General features: G+C 45.2%; 1 protein-coding gene across 1 annotated transcript in view; it reads left to right on the top strand.

The window, feature by feature from the left end:
• The window catches only part of LOC138457973 (IgGFc-binding protein-like), a 344303-nt gene that overhangs the window by 194666 nt on the left and 136930 nt on the right, over positions 1-12707 (top strand). The window contains exons 51-59 of the mRNA XM_069607205.1: positions 104-242; positions 3419-3560; positions 3655-3851; positions 8648-8789; positions 8871-9112; positions 9498-9646; positions 9743-9871; positions 10003-10141; positions 12363-12504. Of these exons, the coding sequence (XP_069463306.1) occupies positions 104-242; positions 3419-3560; positions 3655-3851; positions 8648-8789; positions 8871-9112; positions 9498-9646; positions 9743-9871; positions 10003-10141; positions 12363-12504 (1421 nt within the window). The remainder of the gene's footprint in view (positions 1-103; positions 243-3418; positions 3561-3654; positions 3852-8647; positions 8790-8870; positions 9113-9497; positions 9647-9742; positions 9872-10002; positions 10142-12362; positions 12505-12707) is intronic.

Here is a 12707-nt window from a genome sequence, read left to right on the forward strand (position 1 = left end):
GTAGGGGACAAAAGGACATTAGCAGTGGTTCAAAAAATCTATCTCCCAAATCGTGCCTCACTCTTTGTCTTGTTCTGTCTCCATCCTCCATCTTGCCTTTCAGTTGTAACTCAACAGGCTCCATCGTGGTACCAAAATGCACAGACGAAGAGCGCGAGTCCTATGAGGGACCAGCTTATTGTGGGATCCTGCTGGACCCTGAGGGCCCCTTAGCCCCGTGCCATGACAAGATCAGTCCAAACGTGAGTACCTTTGGGATGGGATTTGAATCCTTGAGGACCCTGGGAATGTCTAGCTTGAAGAATCACCAGATTGCAACAGCCCTTACCATCATAAGCAATGCAGAACCATCATTTGTTCTGGTACCTACATGTTATGAAAGCAAGGTTGCACACATCATTGCTACTTGCTACCATAACATGCAGAGTTGGTACGACGTTGGTGCATTGCCAGGCTTTTGTTTCGCCGAGTGTTTTTGCCAACATTTTTGGACGAAAAAGCTCTTCAATAAAAAATATGAAAGGGAGGGGATATAAGGAGTTTGGGGGTGTTGGGAATAGGGACTAGATAAAATGGAAGGAGGGAAATGCGGGGTAAACCCTCCTAATATAAAATAACATTTGATTCAGCAAAAGAAAAGCTGGCGATGTAAGAACATAGAACTGCAGAGTTAACCCTTTCTTTGACAGGCGGCGCTACCAAGTGCTCAAGCACTCACTTCATTAGCTGGGTATTGTGAAGCTGGGGTTGTTACTGGAAAAACACAAGACCACTCTTTCTTACTGTGGGGTGCATCTTGCTCGCCCACGGTCTAAGCAGCAATCATCCAGAGCATGCGCTCGATACCATTCCATGCTTGCTTCCTGTGATGTGGAAGGATACGGCCTCATCACGAGTTGGGCTGTATTCCCGGCTTTAATACAGCCGACTGTAATAGCCCTAACACCGACCAGTCCGGTGGTATTACCACCGGATCACGAGTTGGGCCTTAACGGTAAATCCCCATTCCTGATTGGGTCCATTGGATCCAATGGGGAATTTTCGGCGCTAATTATGCGGGCTAATACAGCCGGCTGTAATACAGCCGAAAACAGGGATTTTCACCTCCAGAAAAAAGCTGGAGGTAAAACAGTAGATTTAGCGCCCAACTCGTGATAGGGCCAGCCCTTAAATGCGGCTGTAATACCATTACCACCACATTTAAGGGCTACAGCCGTGATGAGGCCTAAACTCAGCACATAATGTTTGGCAGGCGTTGCTTAGTCCAGCCTCTAAAATGCCCATAACTGTAGTTGGCAATTAGTAACAGCTCCAGCCACTGGGCCAAAACAAAAAATGTAGTTTTGCAAGTGCTCCCAGTTTTGGCAGAAAAAAAGGCAAATGGACTGGCAAAGGGAAAATCAGAAACACACTTCCAGGTTCCTTTCTGAATAAAGCAGTTTAGGAGCCTGCATTGGTAAATTGTGCTTTTGAATTGAATGGGCCGGCGAAAGAATACTGCTTGGATGCACATATAAGCCAAACATATAGAGATATCTCATACCTTTAATAAAACCGCTTTAAACAGGGCTATCAAAACGCTTCATATCATGCACGAATCGGTTGTGTTGTCATGCGTTATAGAAAACAGATCTACAAGAGCCAAAATGCAAAGAATAAAACCAGGGCTGGATGACCTACTTATACATGGCATGGGACATCCTGAGAGCTTGAGTAGGTTCCGCTATCTTGCTTTATATAAAGCTAAAGCACAAGAGCCAAAATGCAAAGAATAAAACCAGGGCTGGATGACCTACTCATACATGGAATGGGACATCCTGAGAACTTGAGTAGGTTCCAATTCCTTACTTTATATAGAGCTAAACTACAAGTGCTAAAATGCAGAGAATAAAACCAGGACTGGATGACCTACTCATACATGGCATCGGAGATCTTGTGAGCTGAGTAGGTTCCGCTTCCTTGCTTTATATAGAGCTAAACTACAAGAGCCAAAATGCAAAGAATAAAACCAGGACTGGATGACTTACTCATACATGGCATGGGACATCTTGAGCGCTTGGGTAGGTCCTGCTAGCTTACTTTATATAAAGCTAAACTGCAAGAGCCAAAATGCAAAGAATAAAACCAGGACTCGGTGACCTACTCGTATAAGGCATGGGAGAACTTGAGCGCTTGAGTAGGTTCTGCTTCCTTGCTTTATATAAAGCTCAACTGCAAAAGCCAAAATGCAAAGAATAAAACCAGGATTGGGTGACCTACTCCTACAAGGCATGGGAGGGGAGAACTTGTAAACTGGTAAATCTGTCCTTATAACATGATTTCTTTTTTAAATGTAAGGTAGAAGATGCTCCGCCGCTAGCCCAAGCTAAGAAAAAAGCAGGTACGCAGACCAGGTTTTCAAACCGGGAAAGCTCTGCCTAGCGGAATCCGAGCCTGAAGCCGGCTCTCCGCCATCCCCATCTGGCACAATCAACACTTTGCTACTTTATGATGTAATGAATGAAACCCCACTACCCCATCCGTTCCGTTAGACTCATCCAGCCTGGGATTCCTGGTGAAACTGGAGACCCATGTACATGTTGGATTTCCAAGATATTTGTTTTAAAACCTGAAAAGGAAATCCAATTTCGACCTCAGTTCATTTACTTGGAACGTCCGGAAAGGTCCAGGCTCCATGATTACTTCATAAGAACGATGCAGTCTAGAGGGACCAGGCCAGGGTCTTCCACTTGCTTTCTCTAGAAAGGGGGTTTCTGGGATAAAAACAAAGTCTGAAATTGAGAACCAGTGTGATTTGTATTTTCTAATTGTAGAGTGCGGTGGCCACCACTCTGGTCATCTCAGCACCCGAATGGGTAAAAAATAAATCCTACAAGGGAGCCAGAAGCACATTAGGACCCTGATTGTGACTGTGTGCGGGGCCTGAAAAAGGAGACAGGGGAATCTGGGATCTCCATGGTTCCCACACCTTTTTGCGGCCATTTCTGCACACAATCGCTGAAGCCAGGCGGCATGTATCTGCACATGCAGGGGCTGGCATTAATAGGAATCCCTATGGATTCTGCCTGGATTTCAGAGGTGCAAACAAGATTCCATAAGGATTCAGGTATCTCTGCCCCGCATGAACATTCCATGCGGGTTGAGCTGCTGCCACATTTTCCGCACGGAGCGTCTGCACAGACTTTGGAGGTGGAGCATAAAGTTCTCGCCACCTCCAAAGTCTGTGCAGAATATGTAAGAAGGTCACATTACATCATTTAGCGGCGGAGTGCTCATCTCCGCAAGTCTATTATATTCCAGCCCAACTTCCACTGACATCAAAATGGGCCTGCAGGTGTTCCACACCCTAGTACATTCCACAGCATAGGCCCAGCATGAGGTCAATGTGTTGAGTGAAGAATCTTTCTGCTCCCGGTAGAACTTCTTCAGAGACTGCGTATACGACCTGTGTGAGCTGGGCCCAGGCCAGAGACCGCTGTGCGAGGCGCTGGAGTCCTATGTGAATGAGTGCCAGGAGAGGAACGTCACCCTGCGGCCCTGGAGGAATGACACCTTCTGCCGTAAGCCACCTTCACCCATTATGCCTTGCCTGAACCCTTCTTGGAGCCTCAGTGCTTTCCTTGACATGTGCCCTGTGTTCTCTTCTTCCCACAGCTATCTCTTGCCCTCCTAATAGTCACTATGAACCGTGTGGCGCGGCCTGTCCAGCCTCTTGCTTGGACCCCCGCCCCGGGCCTTGCGGCCGGCCGTGCGTTGAGGGCTGCCAATGTGATGCCGGCTTTGTGCAGAGCGGAGAGCAATGTGTACTGAAGAAGGACTGTGGATGCACCTTCAACGGGCAATATTACCAGGTACTGTAAGAGCTTCGCAGCGTGGTGGACATGTCAGTCTCTATCAACCCTTAGTGTCCAATACACAACTACAGCTACTGGGGTTCAAGGCTGTACTGATGGTCTAGTTTTATTTTTTTACTTAAGTTAATTCTACCCAGGTTCTGTTTGTCTTTCGGACCACTCCTCTTGTGATAAGCGAGATTCTGAAGGGTATGATGGCTTGTGCCAATTATTGTCAAATGTGTTAATTAACTATTCTGATTCCAGCTTTCATGTGCTTGGTCAAGTCTCTGATGGGCCGTCTCGGCATTGCTTTTCATGTTGATACTACTGTTGGTGGATATCAAGTACACAGCATGGTTATTTTTGGAGTTTGCCTGCGATCTGCACATTTCATATGGATTTCGGTTAGATAGGATACAGTTCACACGTTCGTATCCTAGGAGGCACATTTCAGCCCCTTATTGTTCCTCGTGAATAACTTGAGTACCAAAACATAGGGTAATAATTTATTTGATTTATTTATGGAAATTACAGGGAAAGCAATGCATTTCTGGCACAAAAATGCTTACAACATTTTTAACATTTATTTACAGAGCGGAGGACCAGTTTCCTTAACAAGGTGTGATAGGATGTGGATATAAGACCAGATGATGCAGGGGAGATAGAAACATGAACCAGGGACGAGGACAGTAGAGCATGATATAGGAACTGGATAGCAGAGGTTTGGGTTGATGCGGTGTGGGATAAGTGCTGTGGGTTGTTATAGAGAGGTAAGAGGAGAGGAAAACAGGGAGATGTTGTGGCTTAGAATGCTACGCAAGTGGTTCTTCAGAAAGGAGGAGAGCTCAGAGGTTGGATTTAAATAGAGGTAGAGTCAAATAGTACAGAGAGGGAGAGGAAGAGCATTCCAGAATAAGGGAATGGGAGAGAAAGAGAGCGGAAACGAGAGGGAGAGCAAAGGGCATGAGAGCTGGCATGGAGGTGCACCCAGGATGATCGCAGAGTACAAGGGGGAGAATAGGGAGTGAGATGGGGGGGGCAAGTCCATGTATAATTTTGTAGATGATGAAAATTAGTTTATACTTTGATCTCTGTCTCACAGATTACCACAGGGCTGGGGAGGTGGAGGTGAAGCAGGGAAGGTTGAATACAGCAGCAACGGATAGCAAAGTTTAGGACTTTGTCGAGAGGTGAAAAAGCATAGATGGGAAGGCCACAGTGGAGACTGGCACAGTAGTCAGACTGAGAGAGAACTAAAGAGGAGATGATGTGCTTCGCTGTGTTAAAGGTAAAAAGATGTCTTATTTTTCTAATGTTGAGGAGATTAAGTCTGGCCGCGGTGGCATATTTGGAGATAAAGAGCAAGAAGTTGTGAGATGGATCGAAGACGACACCAAGGTTGCGAGCAGAAGCAGAGTAGGAAAGATGGTCAGGAGAAAGGAAACAAGAGGGGAGAGGAAGAGATAGCTTGTTTGGATGGGAAGTAGAGAACTTCAGTTTTAGTGGAGTTGAGCATGAGTGTGTGAGATGCCATCCAGTGTTTGATGGCGGAGAGACAGTTAGACATTGTTTACCATAACTCATCAGATACTGGGGGAAAGAAGAAAAGAATGTGTGTGTCATCGGCAAAGAGTTGATAGGAGATGCTGTAGGAGATCAATGTACCAAGAGAAGAGGCATAGAGAGTGAAGAGAAGTGGACCCAGGACCGACCTTTGGAGAACACCAATTGTAAGGAGGTGCGCGGGGAGTTAAGGCTCTTCCAGGACATCGGGGAGTGTCTGGGGCGAGATATGAAACAAACGGACGGAGCAAGGATCTTGTCTCTGATACCTAGGAGAGATAGTGTTGAAAAAAAGGTCAGAATGGTTGATGGTATCAAAGACAGCAGATAGCTTGAGAAGAATAAGAATAGATGAACGGTTAGCATGACGAGCGGAAGAGATGTATTTGCTGACTTTGACGAGAGCGGACTCAGTAGACTGCAGAGGTCAGAAGCCAGATTTAAGAGGTTCGTGGAGGTTGTGTGTGTCAAGGAACTCAGGGAGTTGATTGAAAACTGCATGCTCTAGGATTTTGGAATAGTGAGGTAGAAGGGAGACAGGAAGAAAGTCGGCAGGACAGCTAGGATCTTGACCAGGTTTCTTAAGGATAGGGCTGACAGTAGCCAACTTGTTGGAGGATTGAAAAGGGGCACTGTCTAGAAAGGAGTTGAAGAGGAATTTAAGATAAGGAGCAACACTGGGAGCTATGGGTCTCACTATGTGCGGGCATAGAGGGTGGATGGGGGAACGTGAAGGGTTAGCAAGAATCTCATCTGGGTTAGTCGGGGCAAAGGAAGACATTATCATAGGAGAGGAAATTAGACGTGTTAGAGAAAGGTGAACAAGGTGAGGGGATAGAAGGCCATCTATGAACATATTTTTAATGTTGGAGATTTTAGAAGCAAAGTAGAGAGCAAGATCGTTATCAGAAAGAGTAGAGGAGATGAGGAGGGTTTAGGCGGTGCGAGAAATCATTTGAGAGCTTTTTCGAGGCTCCTAGATTGAGAGGATTGAGTTGAAATGAGAGGGAGATAGAAGTCATGTTTGGCAGAGTGGAAAGCAGAGGTGTGGTTTTGAAGAGCAGTCAAGTCAGTTGAAAATACAGGGAGTGTTTAGATCTTTGCCGAGTGCAAATGTTTTTCCTCATTGTTATTTGAGTTTGGGGATGGAAGGTCTAATCCAAGGCCATGGAGGGGAGGGTTAAGGAGTGAATGTGGTAAGGGGGAAGTAAGAGAAGACGGGAGCATTACGATCAGCGTTAAAGTTATTGAAGGCTACATCAGTGGATGGAATGGGGAATGTTGTACTGGAAGAGAGAGAGTGGTATAGGTCAGGGAGGTAGACAAGGAACTTCGAGGAGGGAAATGTGTACTTGTTAATGGAAGTGGTAGAAGGAGTGAGAGATGTGGAAGTGGGAGTGTAGATTATGGCAAAGATGATGGAATGATCGGAGAGAGATGGAGTGGTGGAGATATTAGAGGCGGAGAGTTAAGAGGAGATGATAATAAGGTCAAGGAAGTTACCATTTGAATGGGTGGCCAGAGAGTGGACAGAAGAGAGCGAGTGGTCAAGGAGAAGAGAGCAAAAAAAAAGTCTGATAGAGGAGTGGAGAGAGAGGTGAGAACAAAGTCACCCGTGACGATGAGGTGATGATGGGCAAGAAAGGGAGTCTATTAATCGGGTAAGGTGGTTAGTAAATTGACCCGCATGACCAAGTGGCCAATAGAGAGATACAGTATGAAAGCCATGTGGGGTGAGAGATTGTGGCGATAGTGTATTCGGGACATTGGGGAGTAGGAGAGGTCGGATGTTTCACAGAAGGGAACAGTCCTACACCTCCACCCATGCCAGCGGGGCGTGGACAGTGGGTGAAGGTAGGCAGGGTTGTGAAGGGCAGCAACGATTGCAGAGTCTGTGGGAGAAATGAAGGTTACTGTAAAGGTAATGGGGTCAATAGAGGGAGAATGGGAAAGAAGGAAGTCTGAGGTAAAGGAAGTCTTGTTACAGAGAGAATGCACATTCATTCCAAAAAGCAATTTAAAGGGAGTGAGATGTAGAAGCATAGTGATGTTGAGTCTGTGAAGATGTGCTGGGGGTAGACCGATAAGGGGAAGAGTGATGAAAGTTTGGATTGGAGATTTGATGAGTAGGTAAGCGAGTAGAGGGTAGACAGGGATGGCAAGAGAGTTGAAATGAAGACAGAGGTAGAAGAGAAAGAAAGATAGTATGAGCAGTGTTTAACAGCTATTATTACAGCTATTAGAAGCAGTAGGATTCAGGCATAAGGTGCTATATGACAATTTCATATTATATGACCTTATTGTTCGATCACCAAATTGCCATGCTGTAAGGATCTTGAAAATTTATCCTACTAATTACTCGGGCCAGGTAATTCATAACATGCTTCTTTGTGGCTTCAAAATAGGATTCAAACAGTAGCATATTTCTGACAGGACGACATAGTGCTGAGGTTTACAGCACTCTAGGTCATTCTAACATCTCCCATGCGTACTTCCATGTGTACTTCCAGGTAAGTGGACTTTTTATGGGAACGCTACTCCTCTGAGGAGAGAAATGCTTGGCTCAGCCCGGCTAGACTATTCGAAGCACATTCCTTCTACTAAATCTTGCAACGTAGGTGTAGAAGAGGCCAGTCTTTTTCTGTATCTTGGGTGCTTGTCTCTGTACTACAGAAGCAAGCTGGAAGGACTCCCCATGAAGAAGAGCTCTTGGATTGAACTCCTCTAATTCCTAAAATTGATAGTGTAAATGTGGCACATGCTGTCATAAACCAGAGTTTTACTAACTCAACAGCCATGCCCGCCTTTGTACATTTTAAGTAAAGTTATAGGAATGGGTAAGGTCAACCCCATTAAATAAAAGACTATCTAGGATTATTCTGCAGAGTTTCAGATCTCAGAGACCAGGGCTTGGAACCCCAAGATCTGTGGCAATTTAGTCATGATATGATATGATATGTTATTGAAAATGCGCTTAATTCCCAGAGATTTCTAAGCGCAGACCTAGGGATCGAACTTGTGTTGCTCCGTGTCGTCTTGCTTCCAAGGTGAACACGTTGCCCCTGAGCTATCCTCCCGAGACCAATCATGGTCAATTACTCTCTTTCAGATGTGGTGCTGGCAAAATGCAGCATACCTTCTGTGATACGTGGTGGCATACTTCCAAGTTAGCCTAGTCATACTAATGTACTCTGCGCTGTACCTGCTCGTCCCATTGTTCCAATTATATTCTATTGTCTTATTTGTAGCCTAATGAGGTCATCTTCTCTAACACCTGTAAGGAGGTGTGTCAATGTCTCGCCAACAACAACACCAAGTGCATGGATATCAGCTGCGCCCCAGACGAGTACTGCTCCAACCACACTGGGGTGCAGGGGTGCTTCCCTAAAGGTAAGTGGTGAACAGTCCAAAGACGCTCTGCTATTTTCATATTGGTATTCTGCTACCAATGACCCATTCTTTGTCTTTCAGACTCTTCCACTTGCGTTGTGTCTGGTGACCCACATTACACTACCTTCGACAAGAGGAAGTATGACTTCCACGGCAACTGCACCTACGTCCTGGCCAAGCCCTGCAACTCCAGCCAGACTCCATTTGTGGTGTACGCCTCCAACGAGTACCGCTGGAACACATTCACTGTGGCGTACATCAAGGCCGTCTACGTGGAGGTGTACGGGGTAGTGGTTGCTCTTCTAAAGAATAAGATTGTGCAGGTAAAGCATTCATCTGTCAAGATGCCACAATTGGTATGCCGTTGTTATATCACCCGTTATTTTAAAATTCATATTTAATGACAGTTTTCTGCTGAAAAACACTTAGAAAAATAGTGGGAGGGGAGGGCAAGGGGATGTAAGGGGCAGGGGTGGGGAATCGGTAGTACATAATAGGAGAGAGGGGGGCCTAGGAGGGACCCCCGAAAAATCAAATACATTTGTTTCGATGAGTTTTTTAGCAAAAAACTGTCCGAAAAAAAACTCATTGGAAAAGAACAGGCAATGTAAGACCATGGAACAGCCATAAATAAGTCTTATTGTTTTCTCCCTGGAATCCTCAGCTAGAGTAGGCAGTATGCCATATTCACACTGCACTACTTTTCAGGTGAATGGTGCTACAGTGGACATCCCATTGAACCCTGTGCGTGGGCTGTCCATCTCCTCGTCTGGGAAGTATGTGCTGGTGCAGACGGATTTCGGTCTAGTCGTACGCTACGATGGAAACCATTATGCAGATGTGAAAGTAACAAGCGAGTGAGTACCAGAAGAATTAGAGATATCACTCCGGGAGAACCCAGATCCCAAGCAATGGTACAATATGCTGTAGTGACCAGAACTTTTCTTTTACAGCTATAAGAACACGTTGTGTGGCCTGTGTGGAGATTACGACGGGGCGCCTGCTAATGACTTCAAGAACCCAGATGAACATCTGGTGACGGACGTCAATGACTTTGGCAACAGTTGGAATGTTCAGCCCAGGTGAGTGTCTGCCTGATTAATGCATGAAACCTTCTGATGTGACAACCATAACTTTATCAACCAAGTCACTACCTCTTTTATCTTTCTCCGTCCCTCACTTTCTCTGTGTCTTCTGTGTTTTTGTTGTCCAGTTGCAATGCCACCAGCTCCATCGTGACCCCAAATTGCACGGAGGAAAAGCGAGAATCCTACGAGGGACCTCTCTACTGTGGGATCTTGGTGAACCCTCATGGGCCTTTTGCTCCGTGTCACAACAAGATCAACCCGAACGTGAGTCTCTGTACAAACCTTTCTACACTTAGCCACATAGTGAGGTTCATATATGAGCTATTCCCAGGTATGGTACGATGCAGTTTGATGGCGGAAAGATGGGCTTATTGATGCATGAATGGATCAATGATGACCGGTGGCCAATTGGACGGTTGAAAGGGCACCTGGATAGAGGTTTTAAGAGTTGTATGAATGGTTAGAAGGAAATGCAGTTGGATGGTTTGATGATCAGATCCTAGTAGTAAGGTGGATGAGTAGATGATTAATTAGAAAGCTCGACCAGAAACCTCATTGCTTGGATGTTTTCATGGTCAAATAGATGCTTTGGTGGGCACGGAGCTGGATGATTTCATGGTTGAATGGAAGATTTCTAAGACTTACAGCTGGAGAACCTGATGACTAGCGTAGGTAATTTAATAGGTATGTAAATGAAAGCTTTGGTGGGTTTAAAAAGTTTTGAAAAAAAACCTTTCACCTGAAATGTCCAGCTATGGCTATTAGGGGCGCTGCGGAGTCTGCGACTCTGCTGAAATGGAATTTCCTACTTTCACATTTCAGGTGAAAAGGCTTTTTTCAGTCCTTTTTAAACCCACCATAACTTTCTGTGTGTTGTGAAAACATGGCCAAATGTTCCAACCACAAGGCTGTCAGGACTATACTGCACTGATGATCCCTAATAAGGGTGAAACCAGGTATGTAGTCTGCAGCCTTCTAAACTGCCTGTCTTGGGTTGGTTAAGCTATGTGTAAAGTAGCACTGCTGTCTAGTTAAAGACATGTTCCTGGAGAAAAGGGTTTGCATTTAGGATAATTTGCATACCCACAATGCCTTTCTGTTGTGGCTCAGAACTGGAGGTGAACTTTCAGCGGTGGCTTCTAGGTGGCCCTGTGGCATGTGCGACTTAGCTCAAATGTATTATCCTACTTTCACATTTAAGGTGAAAGGGTTTCTTCAAGCCTTTTTAAACCCACCATAACTGTTTTGGTGTTTTGAAAACAGGGCCCAATGCTCCAACCACAAGGCTGTCAGGACTATACTGCACTGATGATCCCTAATAAGGGTGAAACCAGGTATGTAGTTACCCTGACAGCCTCGCAAAATCTCAATCTTGGGTTGATTAAGCTATGTATACAGTAGCACTGCCCTCTTAGACAAAGACAATTTCTTGGAGAAAAGGTTTGCATTTGGGCTAATTTGCATACCCACAATGCCTTGCTGTTGTGGCTCAGAACTTCAGGTGAACTTCCAGCGATGGTTGCTAAGGGCACTGTGGAGTGTGTGACTTGCTCAAATGGATTTTCCTTCTTTCAGATGAAAGTTTTTTTTCCAAACCCACCATAACTTTCTTGGTGTTGTGTGTGTATATATATATATACCACTCTCAAATGTCTTTCACCAAAATCCCCATATACCATTTGATAGGTAAATGGGTATACACATAAATGGACTATTTGATGGTTGGTTAAGTGGTAGTATAAATGAATGGATGAACACAGGTTGCAGGAGGGTATTTGAAAAGGTTATTGAATGAGCACATAGGCCAAAGAGTTGATGGTTGGACAGACCCACAGCTGGTTGATCTGATGGGTGAATACCTCATTGATTTGGCACGTAGATGGAGTTTCGATTGGTTAAATAGATGGCTGGCTGTAAGGTGTCATGTTTGTATAAATAATGGAAGGGACACGTAGATGGATGGTTTGATGGCGTGATGATGGAACAAACAGGTTGGATACACATATACATGGTAAGTCGGATAATTGGTTGGATGAGCAAAAATACATGAGATTTTTCTGTTGGATGTATACAAATCTGAACAATTAGATGATTGAACAAATGGGGTTCACGTGAATGGAAATTCTGATAGTTAAACAGATAGTTAAATGACACAAGGACAAGCTATGTGATGATTGAACGGCTGCTTAGATGGGCACAAAGAGTGAAGGTATGTGTGTTGAATAGATGCTTAGATGGACACATAGAAAGACGTGTGATGGTGGGAAGGACATCTAAATGAGAGGTGTGATGGTAGTGCACATCGGAAGCGGAGCCAGATGATCCCCAGTAAGCAAGCATTAAGAGGTCAGGCTCCCTCTCATTCCCGCCTTCACCTGCTCACATTCTACGTAAGAAGGAACGGCATAGAGAAAAGAACCCAAGACAACTACAATTATCCACAGGCAAACGTTGTAATACCCATATCTCCTTCTTCACCCAATAGACTTTTTTCAAAGACTGCGTGTACGATTTATGTGAACTGGGCCCAAACCGACCATCGCTTTGCGACGCCCTGGAGTCCTACGCCAACGAGTGCCAGGACAGGAACGTAACCCTGCGGCCCTGGAGGAACGAGACATTCTGCCGTAAGTTGCATTTTTGCTTGTATCCCCTGGTCATTCTCGAGCTTGTAAAGTCAAACGATAGTGACATTTCCTAACTAGACGCCTCACCATCTGAACCCACTCGTTGAGTCGCTTATGACATCACTGGGACGAGACCCTTATATGGTCCAATTGCGTTCTCCAGCTCCAGGCAGACTTTTCACAGGAAGAGTTCCAGCTATTTT

The sequence above is a fragment of the Ambystoma mexicanum genome, chromosome 1p, assembly GCF_040938575.1.
Source record: "Ambystoma mexicanum isolate Mex_15411 chromosome 1p, UKY_AmexF1_1, whole genome shotgun sequence".
In the NCBI taxonomy this organism is placed as follows: domain Eukaryota; kingdom Metazoa; phylum Chordata; class Amphibia; order Caudata; family Ambystomatidae; genus Ambystoma; species Ambystoma mexicanum.